This window comes from Sus scrofa, chromosome 7 (assembly GCF_000003025.6).
Source record: "Sus scrofa isolate TJ Tabasco breed Duroc chromosome 7, Sscrofa11.1, whole genome shotgun sequence".
Classification (NCBI taxonomy): Eukaryota; Metazoa; Chordata; class Mammalia; order Artiodactyla; family Suidae; genus Sus; species Sus scrofa.
The window spans coordinates 115,778,670-115,795,659 of NC_010449.5; the positions used below are offsets into that span (position 1 = coordinate 115,778,670).

General features: G+C 51.0%; 1 protein-coding gene across 1 annotated transcript; it reads left to right on the forward strand.

The window, feature by feature from the left end:
• Positions 3,103 to 13,800, forward strand: LOC100157117 (kallistatin). The gene is given in 5 exon segments (XM_021099669.1): positions 3,103 to 3,182; positions 5,243 to 5,902; positions 10,216 to 10,648; positions 11,532 to 11,691; positions 13,244 to 13,800. Coding segments are annotated over 3 exon segments (660 nt in total). The 5' UTR covers positions 3,103 to 3,182; positions 5,243 to 5,902; positions 10,216 to 10,346; the 3' UTR covers positions 13,442 to 13,800.

Here is a 16,990-nt window from a genome sequence, read left to right on the forward strand (position 1 = left end):
TAACTCCTCCTTCTCATCTCTGACGTCCCTTCCCCAGGAAACCCTTCCTAACCCCTGTCCCCACCGGCGGCCAGAGTTAAGTCCCTGGACGGTCAGGGCTAACTCCTGAACTTAGGCTCCACAGGTATGTCCTACAGTGTGTGATCCCGCCAATGAGAATGTAACATGCTCTTCAGCACGGCCGGGGCTTGGCAAGGAGCTGGACCGAGAATCAATGAATGAATTCAGAGACTAGCTGAAGTCTTCCCCCTGAGCCATTGAGTGTTTCTATTTCCCTCCAGTCCGTAGTCAGTCTGAACTCAGGAGAGGAAGGAGCCAGTGGTAGTGTGGCCGGTGGTGGTGTAGACAGAGCTGTGCGTGTTTTTCTGAGCCCAGTTCTGCCGTTTACTTGCCTTGGGCAAGGTCTGTCCCTCTCTAAAGAGGGGACATTTGGCTAGATGAGCTAGCTTTAACACTCCTTCAGAGCCCCAGTGTGCTTTCTGAAACCCCAAAACCACTTTTATTTCACCCAAAACCCTAGGGCAAGTGTTTTAGGAATACCTGACATGGGGGGCGTGGCGGGGGGGGGGGTGCCTATGCCATAAGAAGTGTTGGTACGCCCTCTGGTGGTTACACTTTAAACTGCAGAGAAATCACACATCTGGGCGGCTCATTAAAGGGGAGATGCCTGGACCCAGCCTACACGACCCTCATGATTCTTTTTTCGTTTTTTGTTTTCTCTTTTGAGGTCCGCACCCATGGCATATGGAGGTTCCTAGGCTAGGGCTTTGATCAGAGCTGCAGAGTTGCTGTTGTCTATGCCACAGCAACACCAGATCCAAACTGCATCTCCCAACCTACATACACCACAGCTTATAGCAATGCCAGATCCTTAACCCACTGAGTGAGGCCAGGGGTTGAACCAGTGTCCTCATGGATACTAGCTGGGTTCGTTAACCACTGAACAATGATAGGAACTCTTCCATGACCCTTGTGATTCTGATTCAAGAAACTTGGGGAAAAACCTATGATTCTCTGCTTTTAACAAGTTCCCCTCTCAGGAAGGACTCTAGGGCCACATTTGGAAGAATGTTGGTCTTTGACAAAAAGCAGCTACCTCCTTTCTGATAATGATGATCAAAAATGGAGGTTGCAATCCATTTGGGGCTTTGGAATGGAGCTGGCTGGGTTCAGATCCTGGATCTCCCACTTACTAACTGTGTGGCCTCGAGCAAGAGCAAAGCATTTTATCTCTCTGGGCCTCCACTCCACTCTGCCACTGCAGGAAGGGAAGAAGGAAACCAACTGGGCACATTCGAGGATGGCATCCATCCCCCTCCTATGAGCCTTTCTATTAGTGATTGCTCCTAATTTAACAGATGAAGAAAGGGAGGTTCAGAGAGGTGGAGTGACTTGACCAAGGTCACACAGCTCAGTGGCTGCAGAACCTGTCTGACTCCAAAGCTCAGCCTCTGTCCAGAGTGTTGCAGGGGCAGGTGCCAGGAACCAAAGGGGAGTCGCCGTGCGTGTGCTCACTGTGGGTGTCAGACTACCTGTCCCTCCAGCGGCAGCCCAGCACACTGACCCCTGGAATCTGTTGCATCAGCCTCTAACTCACGGCAGAAGCCAGAGGAAGTCAGCAGAAAGCCAAAGTGTAGGCTATTGAAAAACAAATAATTTATTTTCACACGCAGGAGATCTTTCCTTCTTTATTCCCTCAGGGGATGTTTGTGGCAGGCCTCCTGTGTGCCGCCGTCTGTTCTAGCTCTTGGGTTACTGCAGTGACCCAAACTGGAGCCGATGTTCTAGTGGAGGGTAGTTTGTCCAAACAGCCAGAGAAGAGTCCAGGGTGCCGATCTTACCTCTGGAATCTGAGCTAGCAACTTCTCTGGCCTTTAGTTTTAGTTTTTTGTCCTGGAAAATAGGAATAGGAGAGCACCCTGCATTTGTGCATGAAAGGCAGCGGGGGTCTGGGGGGGATCAAGTGACCTGAGAAGAGCACTCACTCTTATCTGCCCATCGAGTTCTTCTGTCCTGCTGTTGTTAGGCTTTTGTGGTGTTCATTTGGACATGCCCCTGAACCTTCTGAGCCCAACAGCAGAGCTGGGATTTGGGCCGCAGACCAGCTGGGTCCAGTCCTGTGCTGGGACCTGCCCTGCCCAGGTCAGGGCATCCAGCTCTATCTCATTGCCCCATGGTGTATATTCTACTCAATTCTGCCAGGTACCTGGAGACCCATTCAGAAAAGCCTAGCAGAGGAAGCCCGAACAGTCTAGGGCATCTCATTCAGGACACCGAGAGTCATGGTAGTCCTTCCCCAATGGCCTGAGAAACAGCCTGATATCATCCTCAGGTGCAGCTGCCCCAGAGTGGTTCGAGGGCGCCGAGGCTCAGTGATTACTGGAGAGAAAGCAGCTCCAGCTCTGTATTAAACAGGAAATGTGCCATTGCATATCTGGCTCCCACCCTACATCGCCCATGCTCCCTAAAGGCAATGTCTTTGAAATCAACCCCGTGACATCTCAGTGGGTTCCATCACAGAACCATGCAGCTTTAAGCTGGCAGACTCCTCAGAGATCACATAGTCCAGGATGGCACATTGGAGCCCCTGGGCAGGATCTACCCCCAGGTGGGTCTGGTCTGGCTGCAGAGAGAAGACTCCCATTCCACGTGCCCACCACTCCCTATTTCGTCACCCTGGAAGTGAAAGCTCTGGAGTCTGCTGCCTGTGATCTGGCCCAAGTCTTTATTTGCAGGGGACAGGGACCTGGGCTGGAAAGGTGGTCCTGGGCAACAGAAACCCGAGAGGGGGATGGTTGTGCTTAAAAGCTCACAGAGAAATTGAGGCAGAGTGGAGACAGGTCCACTCAGGGGTTCTCTTGGGCCTCTCAGAAAAGCCGATATGGGGTGAACCTCAACCTGTAACACCAGCAGAGACAGGTGGATTCTCTTGGGGCTCTAGGAGGGAAGGGGCTCCTCCTGGAAGGAGGGGAACCACTCAGCATTGAGTGCAGTTTCTCTCTGTGGCAAGACTCCATGCTGTACCCATGGGTCTGTTCATTAATAATTACCCAATCGGGGAGGTGGTAGGTGGTGCGGAGAGGTTTCTCCAATCTTCCTGGGCTTGATGAACCCAAGCCACAGCCCTGGCTACCTCTAGAGTTCACACAGCTGCCCGGGGCTACTCTAGGACTGACTGCGCTGTGAGTAGCCCTCCGAGTCCAGAATGGACACTGGAAAGGGGGGTTGGCCCACTGCCCAGTTTGCCCAGGGGTGGGAGTTCTGGGGCACGACCTGCAGTGCTAGCAGTAGGAAAGTCCTGGGAAAACTGGGACAACTGCTCTCCCTAGTTAGAGGTGACAAAAGTTGGAAAGACCCCATGAACGGTTGCACCAAGCTTCTTGCTGCACAGGTGCAGGAACTGGTGCTCAGACCCAGGAAGAGCCACCCTCAATGCCCCACACAGAAGGGGACCCAGATCTTCTGGCTCTTGACCCGGGGCTTTGGGAGAGCTCCTGCCAGAGGGGAATTCTGGGTAACCTCTCTGCAAAGCCAGAGAGGAGCGTATGAGCGTCGGGGAGGGGATGGTCCTTACAGGCTGGTAGGAAGCCATGTTGGGGGGAGGGTGCCCCCTGTCATGGTCCCTCCCCTGTGAGCACAGCAAAGTTGAGTAGATGCAACCGCGACTGTGTGGTCCCCACAGCTAAAGAGATTCACTATCGGGCTCTTTCTAAGAAAGGTTTTCTGATCCCTGGTCTGAGTGAAAGAGGACAGACGCTAGACTGAGGTCACAGCAGTAGAGGGGCTGAGAGAATGAAGGGAGGACCTGGGAACTTGTGATAGATTGGGGGTGGGTGGAAGGCCAGACAGACATTAGGGATGACACCTGGGCTTGGGGGCTGAGAAGTGGATCATGGTAGGGCCATTTGACGGGGCAGAGAAGATTTGGTGGAGAAAGTGGAGCATCTCGTTTGGGGAAGGTTAAGGTCATTAGGAAAAGGAACCAACTCCACCCCTGAGATTTTGGACGAATATCTTATTGAGCATCATCGACCTCGTCTGTACAAGGTGATGATAACAACCCCAGTTCTAGTTTGGAGATACCTTAGAAATCTATACATAGAACTTCCATATGACCCTGCAATCCCACTCTTGGGCATCTATCCGGACAAAGCTCTACTTAAAAGAGACACATGCACCCGCATGTTCATTGCAGCACTATTCACAATAGCCAGGACATGGAAACAATCCAAATGTCCATCGACAGATGATTGGATTCGGAAGATGTGGTATATATACACAATGGAATACTCAGCCATAAAAAAGGATGACATAATGCCATTTGCAGCAACATGGATGGAACTAGAGAATCTCATACTGAGTGAAATGAGCCAGAAAGACAAAGACAAATACCATATGATATCACTTATAACTGGAATCTAATATCCAGCACAAATGAACATCTCCTCAGAAAAGAAAATCATGGACTTGGAGAAGAGACTTGTGGTTGCCTGATGGGAGGGGGAGGGAGTGGGAGGGATCGGGAGCTTGGGCTTATCAGACACAACTTAGAATAGATTTACAAGGAGATCCTACTGAATAGCATTGAGAACTATATCTAGATACTCATGTCGCAACAGAAGAAAGGGTGGGGGAAAAAACTGTAACTGCAATGTATACATCTAAGGATAACCTGACCCCCTTGCTATACAGTGGGAAAAAAAAAAAAAAGAACCCCAGTTCTACCGACCTCCACTTGGATATGGGGGGGTCAAACCAAAGGGCATAAAATCAATCTTGCAGACTGGGAAGCACACCATGGATGTCTGAAATAGCCTTCAGCAATTAGCACCTTCGGCTTAGGAAATAAGCCCAGATGGTGCAAAGCACCTGGGCTGAGAGTCTGGAGACCTGTGTTTTAGCTCAGATATTGACTAGTTCAGTGACTTGGTAAAGTCACTTGTGGAGCCTCTGCTTCCCCATCTCTTTAATGAGAGTGGAGTCCAGCCCCATGCAGAGCCTATAGAGATGGGAAAGGAAACGAGATGCTGGACGAGGAGTGGGCTTTATAAATCTGAGGCACCACTACCAAGTATCACTGCACCACACACGCGGAGGAGCTGGGCATTTGCTATCCCCTGCAAGGCCCCCTTAAGAGTTGAGGGTGTCACTTATCACCCTGCAGCCCCTGCCCCCTGCCTGGCTTCTCAGGAGGGTTGCGCGTCCTGCTGGGGAGTTTCCTGGTCACGTTCTTTCCTCCTAGAGACCCGAGTGCACCAAACATGCATCTTGCCGACTGCCTGCTTCTCCTTCTGGCCGGGCTGCTGGCTCTTTCTCAGGGTCAGCTGCACTCTGAGCACCAGGGTCACAGCCACCACCCCCATCAGGAGGCCCCTGGCACTGGCAAGGGCTCCCTCAGCCTCAGGATCTCCCCAGGCAATACTGTCTTTGCCCTCCACTTCTACCATCTGATGGTTTCTCAAACCCCTGGGAGCAACATCTTCTTCTCTCCGCTGAGTATCTCTGCTGCCTACGCCATGCTGTCCCTGGGGGCTGGCTCGCTCAGCAGGACCCAGATCCTCGAGGGTCTGGGCTTCAACCTCACAGAGGTGTCACAGCCTGACACCCACCAGGGCTTCCAGAACCTCCTGCACACTCTCCACCTCCCAGACGACAGGCTGGAGATACACATGGGAAACGCCCTGTTTCTGAGCCCCGAGGTGCTGCTCCTCCCATGATTCCTTAATGACTCTGAGAGGTTCTACGAGTCCAAACTTTTACACGCCAACTTCAAAACCTGCGGGCACAGCTCAGCTCATCAACAACCACGTCAAGGAGGAAACTCAGGGGAAGATTGTGGATTTGGTCAGTGGGCTCAGCCCAGATACCACGATGGTGCTGGTGAATTATATTTACTTCAAAGGTAAGGGTCAATTCTTTGGGGGATCCTACATCTTTTCTTCCCCCCTAATTAACTGAAAGATCACGCAGCAAAAAGAACCCCCACCCCCAAGCAGAAAGTGGATGGATTGGGGCTCATCGGGTCTACCAGCCTTCAGAAAATTGAACGTTAGAGCATCAGAGATTTAAGTTTGTGTAGTATTGAGATTTCCATCCCTTCGTATCTTCAGATATATTTTATTTAATTTTGAATAACAGCAATAGATGGAATCCATTCTATTCAGTGATGACAAGTTGAACTGCTGGGTTCCTATTGAAGCTCCGTCACTTAACCAACCGTGCACACAGGGCAGGTTGTTTGCTTGAAGTGAGGATGTAAGAGTCCCTGCTTCAAAGTTTTGTTTCTGAGGAACAAATGATGTCACATATTTGTAGACTTCCTTAGAGGAGGGCTTGAAGGGGTCAGCAAATTGTGACTGCCGGTCAAGCCTGGTACACCACCTTTTTTTGTAAATAAAGTTTTATTGGCACACGGCCACGCCCACTCATTTATGTATTGTCTCTGGCTGCTTTCTCAGGATGGAGATTAGTACTTGCTACTGAGACAGAATGACCTGGAAAGCACAAACTATTTACTTTGCCGAAGTAGTTTGCCAACCCCTGATCATTATACATACTCAATACACAAGGCATTTATTGGTAATTGTTCTAGTGACAACAATTTTGGAGACTTTTAAAAATACATAAAAAGGAGTGCCTGTCGTGGCTCAGTGGTAACAAACCTGACTAATATCCATGAAGATGAAGGTTTGATTCCTGGCCTTGCTGAGTGGGTTAAGGGTCTGGCATTACCATGAGCTGTGGTGCAAGTTGCAGACATGGTTCGGATCTGGCATTGCTATGGCTGTGGAGTAGGCTGACCCCTGCAGCTCTGATTTGACCCCTAGCCTGAGAACTTCCCTATGCCACGGGTTTGTCCCTAAAAAGCAAAAGACACGTAGAAGAATAAAAGAAAAAAAAAAATAGAACCTGCTCATCATCCTACCTTCCCAAAGGAATCGCCTTTAATATTTCAGCCTAATTCCTCTGGTCTTCCAGGCACACACATAGACACACAGTTGTTAACAGAGTTGAAATCACAGGCAGGGACAGTTTTGTACAGTGTGTGTGAACCAGGGGCGCCACCCAGAGAGCAGAGTCCCTGTGAGTGGTAAGGGAAACAGGACTGTTGTAGGAATTAGAGCTGGCTTCTTGTGGGAGGACCTGGGAGAGTGAAGAGGACGGAGGGAGAGAGAAAAAGTCCCTGGAGCAGGTGAGCACGTTGGAGCTCATCAAGAAATCCATGTGCCCGTGCCGGGCACACCCAGCCGCCAGGGTGGTTCCAGGAAGGGGGAGCTTAGGGAGAGGCCCAGGCCGAGCACCTGATGGTGGTCTGGGGACTCTGTTCCCAGCAGGGGAGAGCTGGGACAATGAACTTGCAGAGAGCCTGGGGGCGCTGGAGCACACAGCTCCTCCGATCCCTCCATCATTCCATCTGCCTTCATATCTGTCTCCCCTTCGGATGCCGCCACCACCTTGAATCCAGAATCTACAGAAAACAGCGTCTAGGAAACAGTCCCAGATGAGTAATTCAGCTAAACTGGTCCTTGTTTGCATTTTATGGGTCAAATTTTCATGCAGCACTGAAAACTTTAAAAATGAAAAAAAAAAATCTGTCATAACTGTAAATTCATAAGAAGTTACAAAAGTTGTAGAGTGAGCCTGCAGGAACCTTTCACTCAAGTTGCCGAGATAACATCTTCCATAACTGTAGTGCAAGAGCTAACCCAGGATTCTGGCACTGGTAATAATCACAGACTCTTCGGAGGTTACTAGTTTTCACAAGCCTTCGTGCGTGTGTGCGCGTGCATGCGCATGGCTCAACAGTGCAGGAGTACGTGCGTGTAGTTTTACACTGTTGAAAACTTAATTTAGAGCCCCAAATTCCATTGACTCCATTCCATTTAGAATATAGCATACTTTACATCTATAGTACACACCAACACCCCACTCAAAGCTCTGGCTAGAAATAATGAGGTTTTTGGTGCTGTCTTCCTGAAAGGGACGACCTGGTTTCAATTGGATTAGTGCTCTTGGCACAAGAAAGAACTTCCCTCTGAAGTTCTGCCCATCTCTCTGGGGACATAAATGTAGCCCCCAAACCTCAATCTAGGTCACAAGGTGAGAGCAGTGGAACTATTACGGCTGATTTTCTAAGTGGAAGTACTTAGAAGCAAACAAACAAAAGATGTACAGGATCTCTGGAGATAAAATTATATTGAAAGATATGAAAGGAGACTTAAAAAAAAGAATTACTGCACTTATGAATAGGAAAATTTAATATGGTAAAGCTGTCAGGTTTCCCCCAAATTGATCTAAATATTTTAGTGTAATCCCAACAGGTTTTTAAAGGATCCTCTTTGGTGTCAGTGAACAAGCTGATTCTAGAATATATATGAGAGGGAGTTCCTGTTGTGGCTCAGTGGTAACGAAACCAACTAGTATGCATGAGAATGTGGGTTCCATCCCTGGCCTCGCTCAGTGGGTTAAGCATTTGGCGTTGCTGTGAACTGTGGTGTGGGTTGCAGATGTGGCTTGGATCTGCTGTTGCTATGGCTGTGGTGTAGACCGGCAGTTATAGTTCTGATTTGCCTGGGAACTTCCATATGCTGCATGTGATGCCTTAAAAAGCAAAAAAAAAAAAAAAAAAATTGTATATGAGAGAGCAAAGGGCCAAGAATAGCTAAAGAGGGAGAACCTGCCTGCCAGGGAGCAAGACTGGATATAAATCTGTATTAATTTAGACCGTGTGGTACACGTAGAACAGAGGGGCCAGAAATAGAGACCAGAAATGGCAACGTGGATATATGGACATTTGATATTTGACAAAGCTTGCACGACAGAGCATGGAAAAATAGATAGAATAAAAAAAGAAAAAAGCGGTGCCGGAGTTCTTACTGTGGTGCAACCAGATGGGCCCTTCCTCTGTGGCACCAGGATGCAGGTTTGACTCCCGGTCTGTCACCGTGGGTTAAAGGATCCAGCTTTGCCACGGCTGCAGCATAGGTGTGATCTCTGGTCTGGGAACTCCGTATGTGATGGGGAGGCCCGGAAAGAAAGAGAAAAGGTGGTGCTGGGACACTGTCCTCATGGGAGGGAAAAAAATTTTTGTACCCTCCCTCCTACCACTCGCCCAGGTGAAGTAAAGGCCTAAAGGACAAGGTAAGACGGCAGCTTGTAGGTGAAATGGGACAGTGTCTTCACGACCTGGAGGCAGGAAGAATGTTCCTGAACAAGACCCGGGGACTGGACCGTTAAGGGAAAGACAGACATGCTCACTGGATTAAAGAGAAGAACTTCGGTCACCAAAACCCATAATCATGAGACTAGAGAGACAAGTCCGAGAGGAAGAGAGGCACCTGCAATGCACGGAACTGCCACGGCACACAACCAGAGTTCAGAGAGCTCCTGAAACAGCCCTGTAGAAATAAGGGTAGAAAACATGGACTGGGAGTTCCCGTCGTGGCTCAGTGGTTAACGAATCCGACTGGGAACCATGAGGTTGCGGGTTCGGTCCCTGCCCTTGCTCAGTGGGTTAACGATCCAGCGTTGCCGTGAGCTGTGGTGTAGGTTGCAGACGTGGCTCGGATCCCGCGTTGCTGTGGCTCTGGTGTAGGCCGGCGGCTACAGCTCCAATTCGACCCCTAGCCTGGGAACCTCCATATGCCGTGGCAGCGGCCGAAGAAATAGCAAAAAACAAGCAAAAAAAAACCCCCAAAAAACCAAAAAACAAACAAAAAAAAAAACCCCAAAAAACATGAACTGGTGCTAAACTGGAAAAAAAAAAAAAAACCCAAAGGAAAAAAACTTGAAAAAAACTTCTAGTTGCTCCATAAACATACCAAAGGCTACTTAACTTTTATTTTATTTTACTTTACTTTACTTTATTTCATTTCATTTCATGGCCACATATGGGGTATATGGAAGTTCCTGGGCCAGGGATCGAATCTGGGCTATAGCTGGGACCTATACTGCATTGTTTAAGCCACTGCACAGAGCCAGGGATTGAACCCATATCTGCAGCAACTGGAGCCACTGCAGTCAGGTTCTTAACCCACTGTGCCGCAGCGGTAACTCCAACGCAACCTTATTTTAAACCAAGAAAGCACAGGTTAAAACTACACTGAGCTACCACTACACAAACAACATGTTGGCAAAATTAAGTCCAACGATTTCAAGTAATTGGTGAAGACAGGAAACAACCTTGTTGATATCCTCTGGTGTCTCTCATTTTAGAATCTTCCTGAGCCCCGCCCTCCACCCCTTCCCCAGGCAGGTTTTGAACCTGATGGGGTAGTGAGGTGGGAGTCTGGAGCGACTGCTGGGAACCCACAGCCCGGCTGGAGGATCGGCTTGTTGGTCCACGGATGTGCCTTCTTCCCTTCTTCCCCCCAGCTCTGTGGGAGAAACCCTTCAACCCCTCAATGACCATCCCCCAAGACTTCTACGTTGACGAGGTGACGACTGTCAAGGTGCCTATGATGATGCAGGGCCCCCAGCACCATTGGTACCTTCATGACCGACACTTTCCCTGCACCGTACTGCGGATGGATTACAAAGGAGATGCAACAGCCCTCTTCATCCTTCCTAACTGAGGGAAAATGGATGAGGTGGAAGAGGTTTTGACCCCAGAGATGCTTACGAGGTGGAGAAACTTGCTCCAGAACAGGTAATCCATGTGCATCCCCTGAGATGCTAAATCTTCAGCCCCGCCCTTCACAGGGACCCTTCCAATGAAAGCCAGTGGTCCCCATGGTGCTGAGGGGATAGGCAAATTAGAGAAGCATTCTTACTTTCTCTAAGACTTTCCGTGGGTTTTCTTCAAAAAGGAACACTCCCCTTGCACACGATATGTGATTTCACCTTCATCAGTGAAAGGAGAACCAGACCGAGAGCTAGGAGTCCTGGTTCTAGATGTAGTTCTTCAATCGCACAGGTCCCGGCTTCACCAGGTCCTGGGTGAAGTGGCCCTGGCTCTGAGGCCCACCCCATGCCGTGAATGGGCAGACCTCCAGCCAAGATGGCTGAGCCGGCACAGGGGGGTTTAAGAAGAGGCGGTCCACCCACCCCAGGAAGGAGTAAGGATGCTTTCACATCATCCTGGGCTAGGAGCGGGAACAGTCTCCAACCACACGCAAGAAAAGGACCACATGTGCAGAAGGAAAATTTACACAACTCATGTTGTGGGGATTTCCATCCAAAGAGAGCAACGGGTCCCCAAATGAATGAAAACCACAGTGTCCTCAAAGGCAAAATAGCCCCATATGGAGACTTGCATGTCCTGGACACCTGGCAAGTTTAGGGAAAACAACCGCTGCTGGAGATGAGCTCCTAAGGAAAGCAGGTCCTCGCAGACAGCAGGCCCTGGGGGCAAAGGAGCTTGGCTCTAAGCCACTGGGAGTGGCTTTGAGGGACTGGCACAGACAAACGGTGTTTGTGACTGCAGAGCTCAGATGGAGTTGGGTGCTAGCGAGTGCAGTTCAGGAGCACTGCTGGGCTGGGACCTTTGGCTTGTTTATGAGTCCAGTGTTTTAACTCCGTGCCTCTTTCAGGTATTTTTACAAGAAGATCAAGCTGTATATCCCCAAGTTCATCATTTCTGGCTCCTATGAATTAGATCAAATTTTGCCCAAGCTGGGCATCATAGACCTGTTCTCCCAGAGGGCTGACTTCTCCGGCATCACAGAACAGCTAAACCTGCAGGTGTCCAAGGTAAGTCAACAGTGGGTATCAACCCCGAGGGACCGGGGGCGGGTTGGGGGGGACCTCTACCTCTTGGGAATGTGCTGAGTGATGGGCGCTCTCCCTGCCACCATGCGTAGTCCCAGAATCTGAGTCTTATTCAGTCATCCATGGGCATACAGAGATAAGAACCAAGCCCTCGTGTGCTGGGCATGGTGCTTCGTGCTGGGCGCCTGCTCTCCCAGTTAAGTCCAGGAGATGGTGCCCTCACAGATTATGGCAATGGAGAGTGACGAATACAATGACAGAGGAAAGACGCAGATGAGGCTGGATTGGGTGTGTGTATCGCACATTTCTTAGATGGGACAAAGGGACTTGGGACTTCAGCTGATCTCAGAGAGACAGTAGTGAGTGATGGCTTAAAGCGAGATCTCAGTTCTCTGCTTAGGAACTGAACTTGGGCAGCCTGGATGAAAACTGGGAATCCTAGCCACTAGACTAGCTCGAGGCTAAAAGCAGAATCGTGCGGATTCTTGCCCTCCACTGAAAGCGAGAATGTTTCAAGGAGGCCAAGACTGGAAAAACGGGTATAAAGTTTATGATTAGAAACACGACATGTGGGAGAGCACACGGAGAAGCAGTCTATTGATCTAAGGCTGAAACAAAGCAAGAATACACACCCGAAGGAGGCGTGAGGGTGCGGCGTGCTGCTGAAGGAGGAGCTCACCAGTGAGGTGATTTAAGCCACTTATATGGGGCAGTTTCCCTGGGTCTTTGTTTTCCTTTGGGAAAATTATCTTGTTTTATTTCTCACACCCGAGGAGCCCCCGGGCTCTCCTTGAGATGCGTGTGCATCTTCAGGCCAAGATGGATCTCAGAGCAAAGGACTGTGGGACAGGATCAGGACTCATTATGGCCTGGCACCTCCTCCCTTTTTGACCCAGAGGGGTCTCTCTGCACATGTGGACTTGGGGTCTCCCTGACCCTGAGGATCAGAAGTATGTGACCTCTTGGTCTTCTGCCCAAGCAGGGCTCAGGTAGCCCCCCTCTCTGCCCCTGCCGTTACCATCGTTTAAAGTGTCTGCAGGGGACAAGCACCAGTTACTCGCCTTGTGCCTGTTATTTCTGTCTTGAAGTATAAACAGGTGGCTGGGGGTGAATGTCTCTCCTTGGAGCCCCATCTATGTCCCGCCTCACAGCTGCATAAGACAAAGGTGCCCAAAGAGGCAGAGTTCGAATTCCAGTTCCGCCACTTAGGACATTAAAGGTCACCCAGTCTCCGCATTTACTTTCCTCATCTGTGAAACAGACGGAATACATCGACCTCATAGGATGGTTATGACGACTGGCAAGAGTGTAGGCACATAGGATGTGCTTAATTGAAGGTTGCCATCGTTATTCACCCAGGTTAAAAATCCCCCCAGGGTAGCCATTCTTGGGTGACGTCTCCAGCCAGAGGCTTGGCATGCGGTGGTTGATTGTCAGTGGTCTCTGGTTTCCCAGGCTTCCCTGAGCCCCCAACTCATGCTGCCCCCCTCCCTGCCCCGCCCCCGGAGGTAACGCTTGTGATTTTCCTTCCCAGAGTTTCCACAAGGCCATCCTGGAAGTGGATGAAGTTGGTACCCAGGCTTCGGCAGCCACTGGCAGTTTTTTCACCTTTTTGTCTCGGGACAATCAGCAAGCCCTTTGGTTTAACCGGCCCTTTCTGGTGGCCATCTTTTCTACCAGCACCCAGAGCATCCTCTTTCTGGGAAAGGTTGTCAACCCCAAGAAACTGTAGCCCTCGGAGGGCTGGCTCGTCCCTTACCAGCAGGAGGACCTGGCCTGAAGGCGGGTGTGAGCTGCTCTGGGTTTGCCACAGGAGATGCAGAAGATGCGGAGGGTCTGGGGGTGGGTGGAAGTTGTTGGCGAGGGTGAGGGATGTGGGTGGTACCAGATGGGTGTGGACCGGATTCGTCCCTTCCCCCAGGGGCTGGGCCGCCTCATCTAACCTCTCTGAACTGGTTTTCTCCCGGGAAGTGGGAGACTCCCTTCCCCCACCAGGATAGTTAAGTGGATTAAACAAAATGATGGCTCTGAGGACCCTGGCTCTGGTCCTTGCTTATAATAGATACTCAATAAATGCATCCTTTTCCTCTCCCTCTGGGGTGTGCCCTGCCATCCCCTGGCCTGCCTGGTCCCAGATACAGGGCTGTTCCAAATTCTGGTGGGTTGGCAAGGTGTGTGTGCAAGTGGGGAGTGGTGCGGGCGGCCAGTCCCCCTGGGCGGTGGGTGGCTTGTTTCAGAGCGAGGTCTCAGGAGTCTTGGCAGGGAGAGAACTCACCAAGGCAGCCTCCGCCGAGACTGGAGAGGAGGGCTCAGAGAGGCCAGCCGTCGCCAGGTGCAGGGGCAGTACAGGCGTGGTCCCACCTGAGGCCTTGGGGAAGTGGCCAGTATTTCTCCCAGCATCGCCACAGTCATGGAACGCACTGAAGGAAGAAGAGGATGAGATAGAGGAGCCCGGAGGTGTGTTCTGCCCTCCCTGCTCAGCCACAGAGGTGCTCCAGGACTCCTGCAAATCCCTTCCCCTCTCGGGCCTCAGGGTCCCCGCTGGGTAATACAGCCTGGTCCAGGGGGCCTAGTTCAGGACCTGGCTGTGTTTGTCCTAAACTCCAGTGATTTCTGGCAAATGTTTTTTTTTTTTTTTTGATGGCGAGAGTGGCAGGAGGTCTCTCAGTCACAAACCCTGGTGGATGAGCTCTGGCTGAGAGCCACCTCTGAACTTGACCATTGTTCCAGACTCAGAATATTCCAGAGGATTTCCCATTGTGGCTCAGTGGCAATGAACCCATCTAGTATCCACGAGGACCTGAATTCCATCCCTGGCCTCCCTCCGTGGGTTAAGGATCCAGCGTTGCCATGAGCTGTGGTGTAGGTCACAAATGAGGCTTGGATCTGGTGCAGCTGTGGCTGTGGTGTAAACTGGCAGCTGTAGCTCTCATTGGACCTCTAACCTGGGAATCTCCACATGCCCATGATGCAGCCCTAAAAAGGGGGAAAAAAAAATTCCAGGGATTGTGACATGGTCCCCAGGGTAAATAACGGCACAAATGCAGGACTGGGCTGGTTGTGGGAAGCCAGGAAACCAATATCCGGAGCAAGAGAGAGACCATGTTTTTTTCATGGTGGGAAAAGCCATTGTGGAAAGGAGTTGGGGCGAGGCTCCGGGGGGTCTGGCCGGTCCAGAGAGCACTGGCAGAGGGAGGTCCCACAGGAGGAAGTTGCTGAGCAAGACCGGCTCAGTGCTAATCACACCTGCTTCGGGCTACGGAGACAAGGGCCTGGAAATGCTTCAGGCCGCTCGGAGGAATGCACGCCATCCTTGCCACCTCTGGTTTCATTGGTCGATTTCCCTTGGCACTTGCCAGGAAGCTAGATTCTGTTTTTCAGCAGCCAGACAAGAAATAAAGTCATGCCCAGGTTTACTCACTCCCAAGAGGCAGGGGGTGGGTGGATTTTACCATCCCAGACAAGCCTGAAAAAAGACAAGGGCCTAGGGTTACTGTGGCAACAGCAGGGCTGGGGTGATGTGTGAAAGCAAGGCCCTGGTATGAAGAAGGGGAGAGGAGTTCCCATCGTGGCATAGTGGTTAATGAATCCGACTAGGAACCATGAGGTTGAGGGTTCAATCCCTGCCCTTGCAGGGATGGGTTAAAGATCCCATGTCGCTGTGAGCTGTGGTGTGGGTCGCAGACACAGCTGGGATCCCGCGTTGCTGTGGCTCTGGCGCAGGCCAGTGGCTGTAGTTCTGATTGGACCCCTAGCCTGGGAACCTCCATATACCATGAGAGCGGACATAGAAAAGGCAAAGAAAAAAAAAAAGAGGAGAAAAGAGGGGCAGTCACCCCATTTCAGCCTTGAGAGTGATGCCTCCTTATTCTGATTAAGCTTCTCCCTCCCCCCTGCTCAGTAACACTCAATGGCTCCCTGTTTCCTACAGGATACAGTTCAGGTGTCTCTCACTGCGTTCAACCCTCCCCGATCTGATCCCTGCCCTCTCTCCTTCCTCAGTCCCTCCTCTTGCTCATGTACCCAGTGACATCAATCATGGTCCATCTTGCTGTCTTCCCAGGTTGCCCATGATGTCCCACCTTTGGGTCTCTGTCCCTGAAGGTCCCTGTCCCCCAGAGCGCTCCCTTCCCCCTCTTTGAGAATGTACTGGCATTTCCTACAAATCCTCCTCTCCCCCTAAGGCAGACTTTCATCCCCCCATCAAACATGGTTGGCTGACATTAACCTCTCCCCCATCCCCTGCCAACCCCAGCCCCTCTTAGATGGAACATCTCAGAAGCAAGACACTTTCTGCCTGGCATTCCCTTCCCCCACCCAGTACCCGGCCCCAGCACTGATGCCTAGGGTCTGGTATGCGTCCGAGGTCCAACCAGCAATTGGTGAATGAATGAATGAATGAATGGGAAAGGCTGTGCCCTGAGCAAGGTCCTCCAGGTATTTGTTCTGCACCACCACCCCCTGATACATCACCGGGAATTGATTGGGTAAATATTTGGTCCAGATTCTCAGATTTCAAAATGCCCTTTTGGAGCATTGGAAAAAAAGAGAGAGAGAGAGAGAGAGAGAGAGAGAGAGAGAGAGAGAGAGAGAGAGAGACCTACAGGGTCTCTTGTTTCTGTGGTCCCTGTGATGGTACTTCTTTGGGATAGGGGTTCAGTGTCAGAGGGGCAGGTGTGCTTGTGATTTCTGGAGTCCCCCTGGGCAGGAAAAGCACAGTCTTTCCGTGCTTCATGATGGGAGGGCAAGTGAGTGTTGTGAGTGCCATTACGGAGCATGGGCCACCCAGATGCCCTGGGAGGAATTGCAGGCCCTCCGAAGAGGGGGTGGGGAGAAGCATCCTGGGTTCATTTGGTTATTCATTCTCTTATTCAATGAACAGTCACTGAGTGGGGATTGGCCCCTCGCCAGGAAGCTGGAGGGATTTCCTCAGTGGGGAGGAGGCACTGCAAATTTGGGGTGAGGCAGAAAGGCTGCAAGCCCTCTTTCTCCATTACCTGTGCTGTGGGCAGCTCTTGCTTCTCTGGATCTGTTTCCTCCGCTGTAAGTGGGGTGTGGTCCCACAGCTGGTGTGTGGGGGGGAATGGACATGGGATCCACGGAAGACATAGGCATGCCCCACACCCCCCACACACCCCGCCCCCGCTCTGAGTGTGTGAACGTGTGAACATGCTAAGGGGAGAAGGGAGTTTGTTCTGCCTCCTGGCTGCCTAGGAAGGTGAGCGGCCCTTCTCTGAGATGATCAGGTCTAAGCCTATTCGTTTCCAGGCTCTGAGCACCT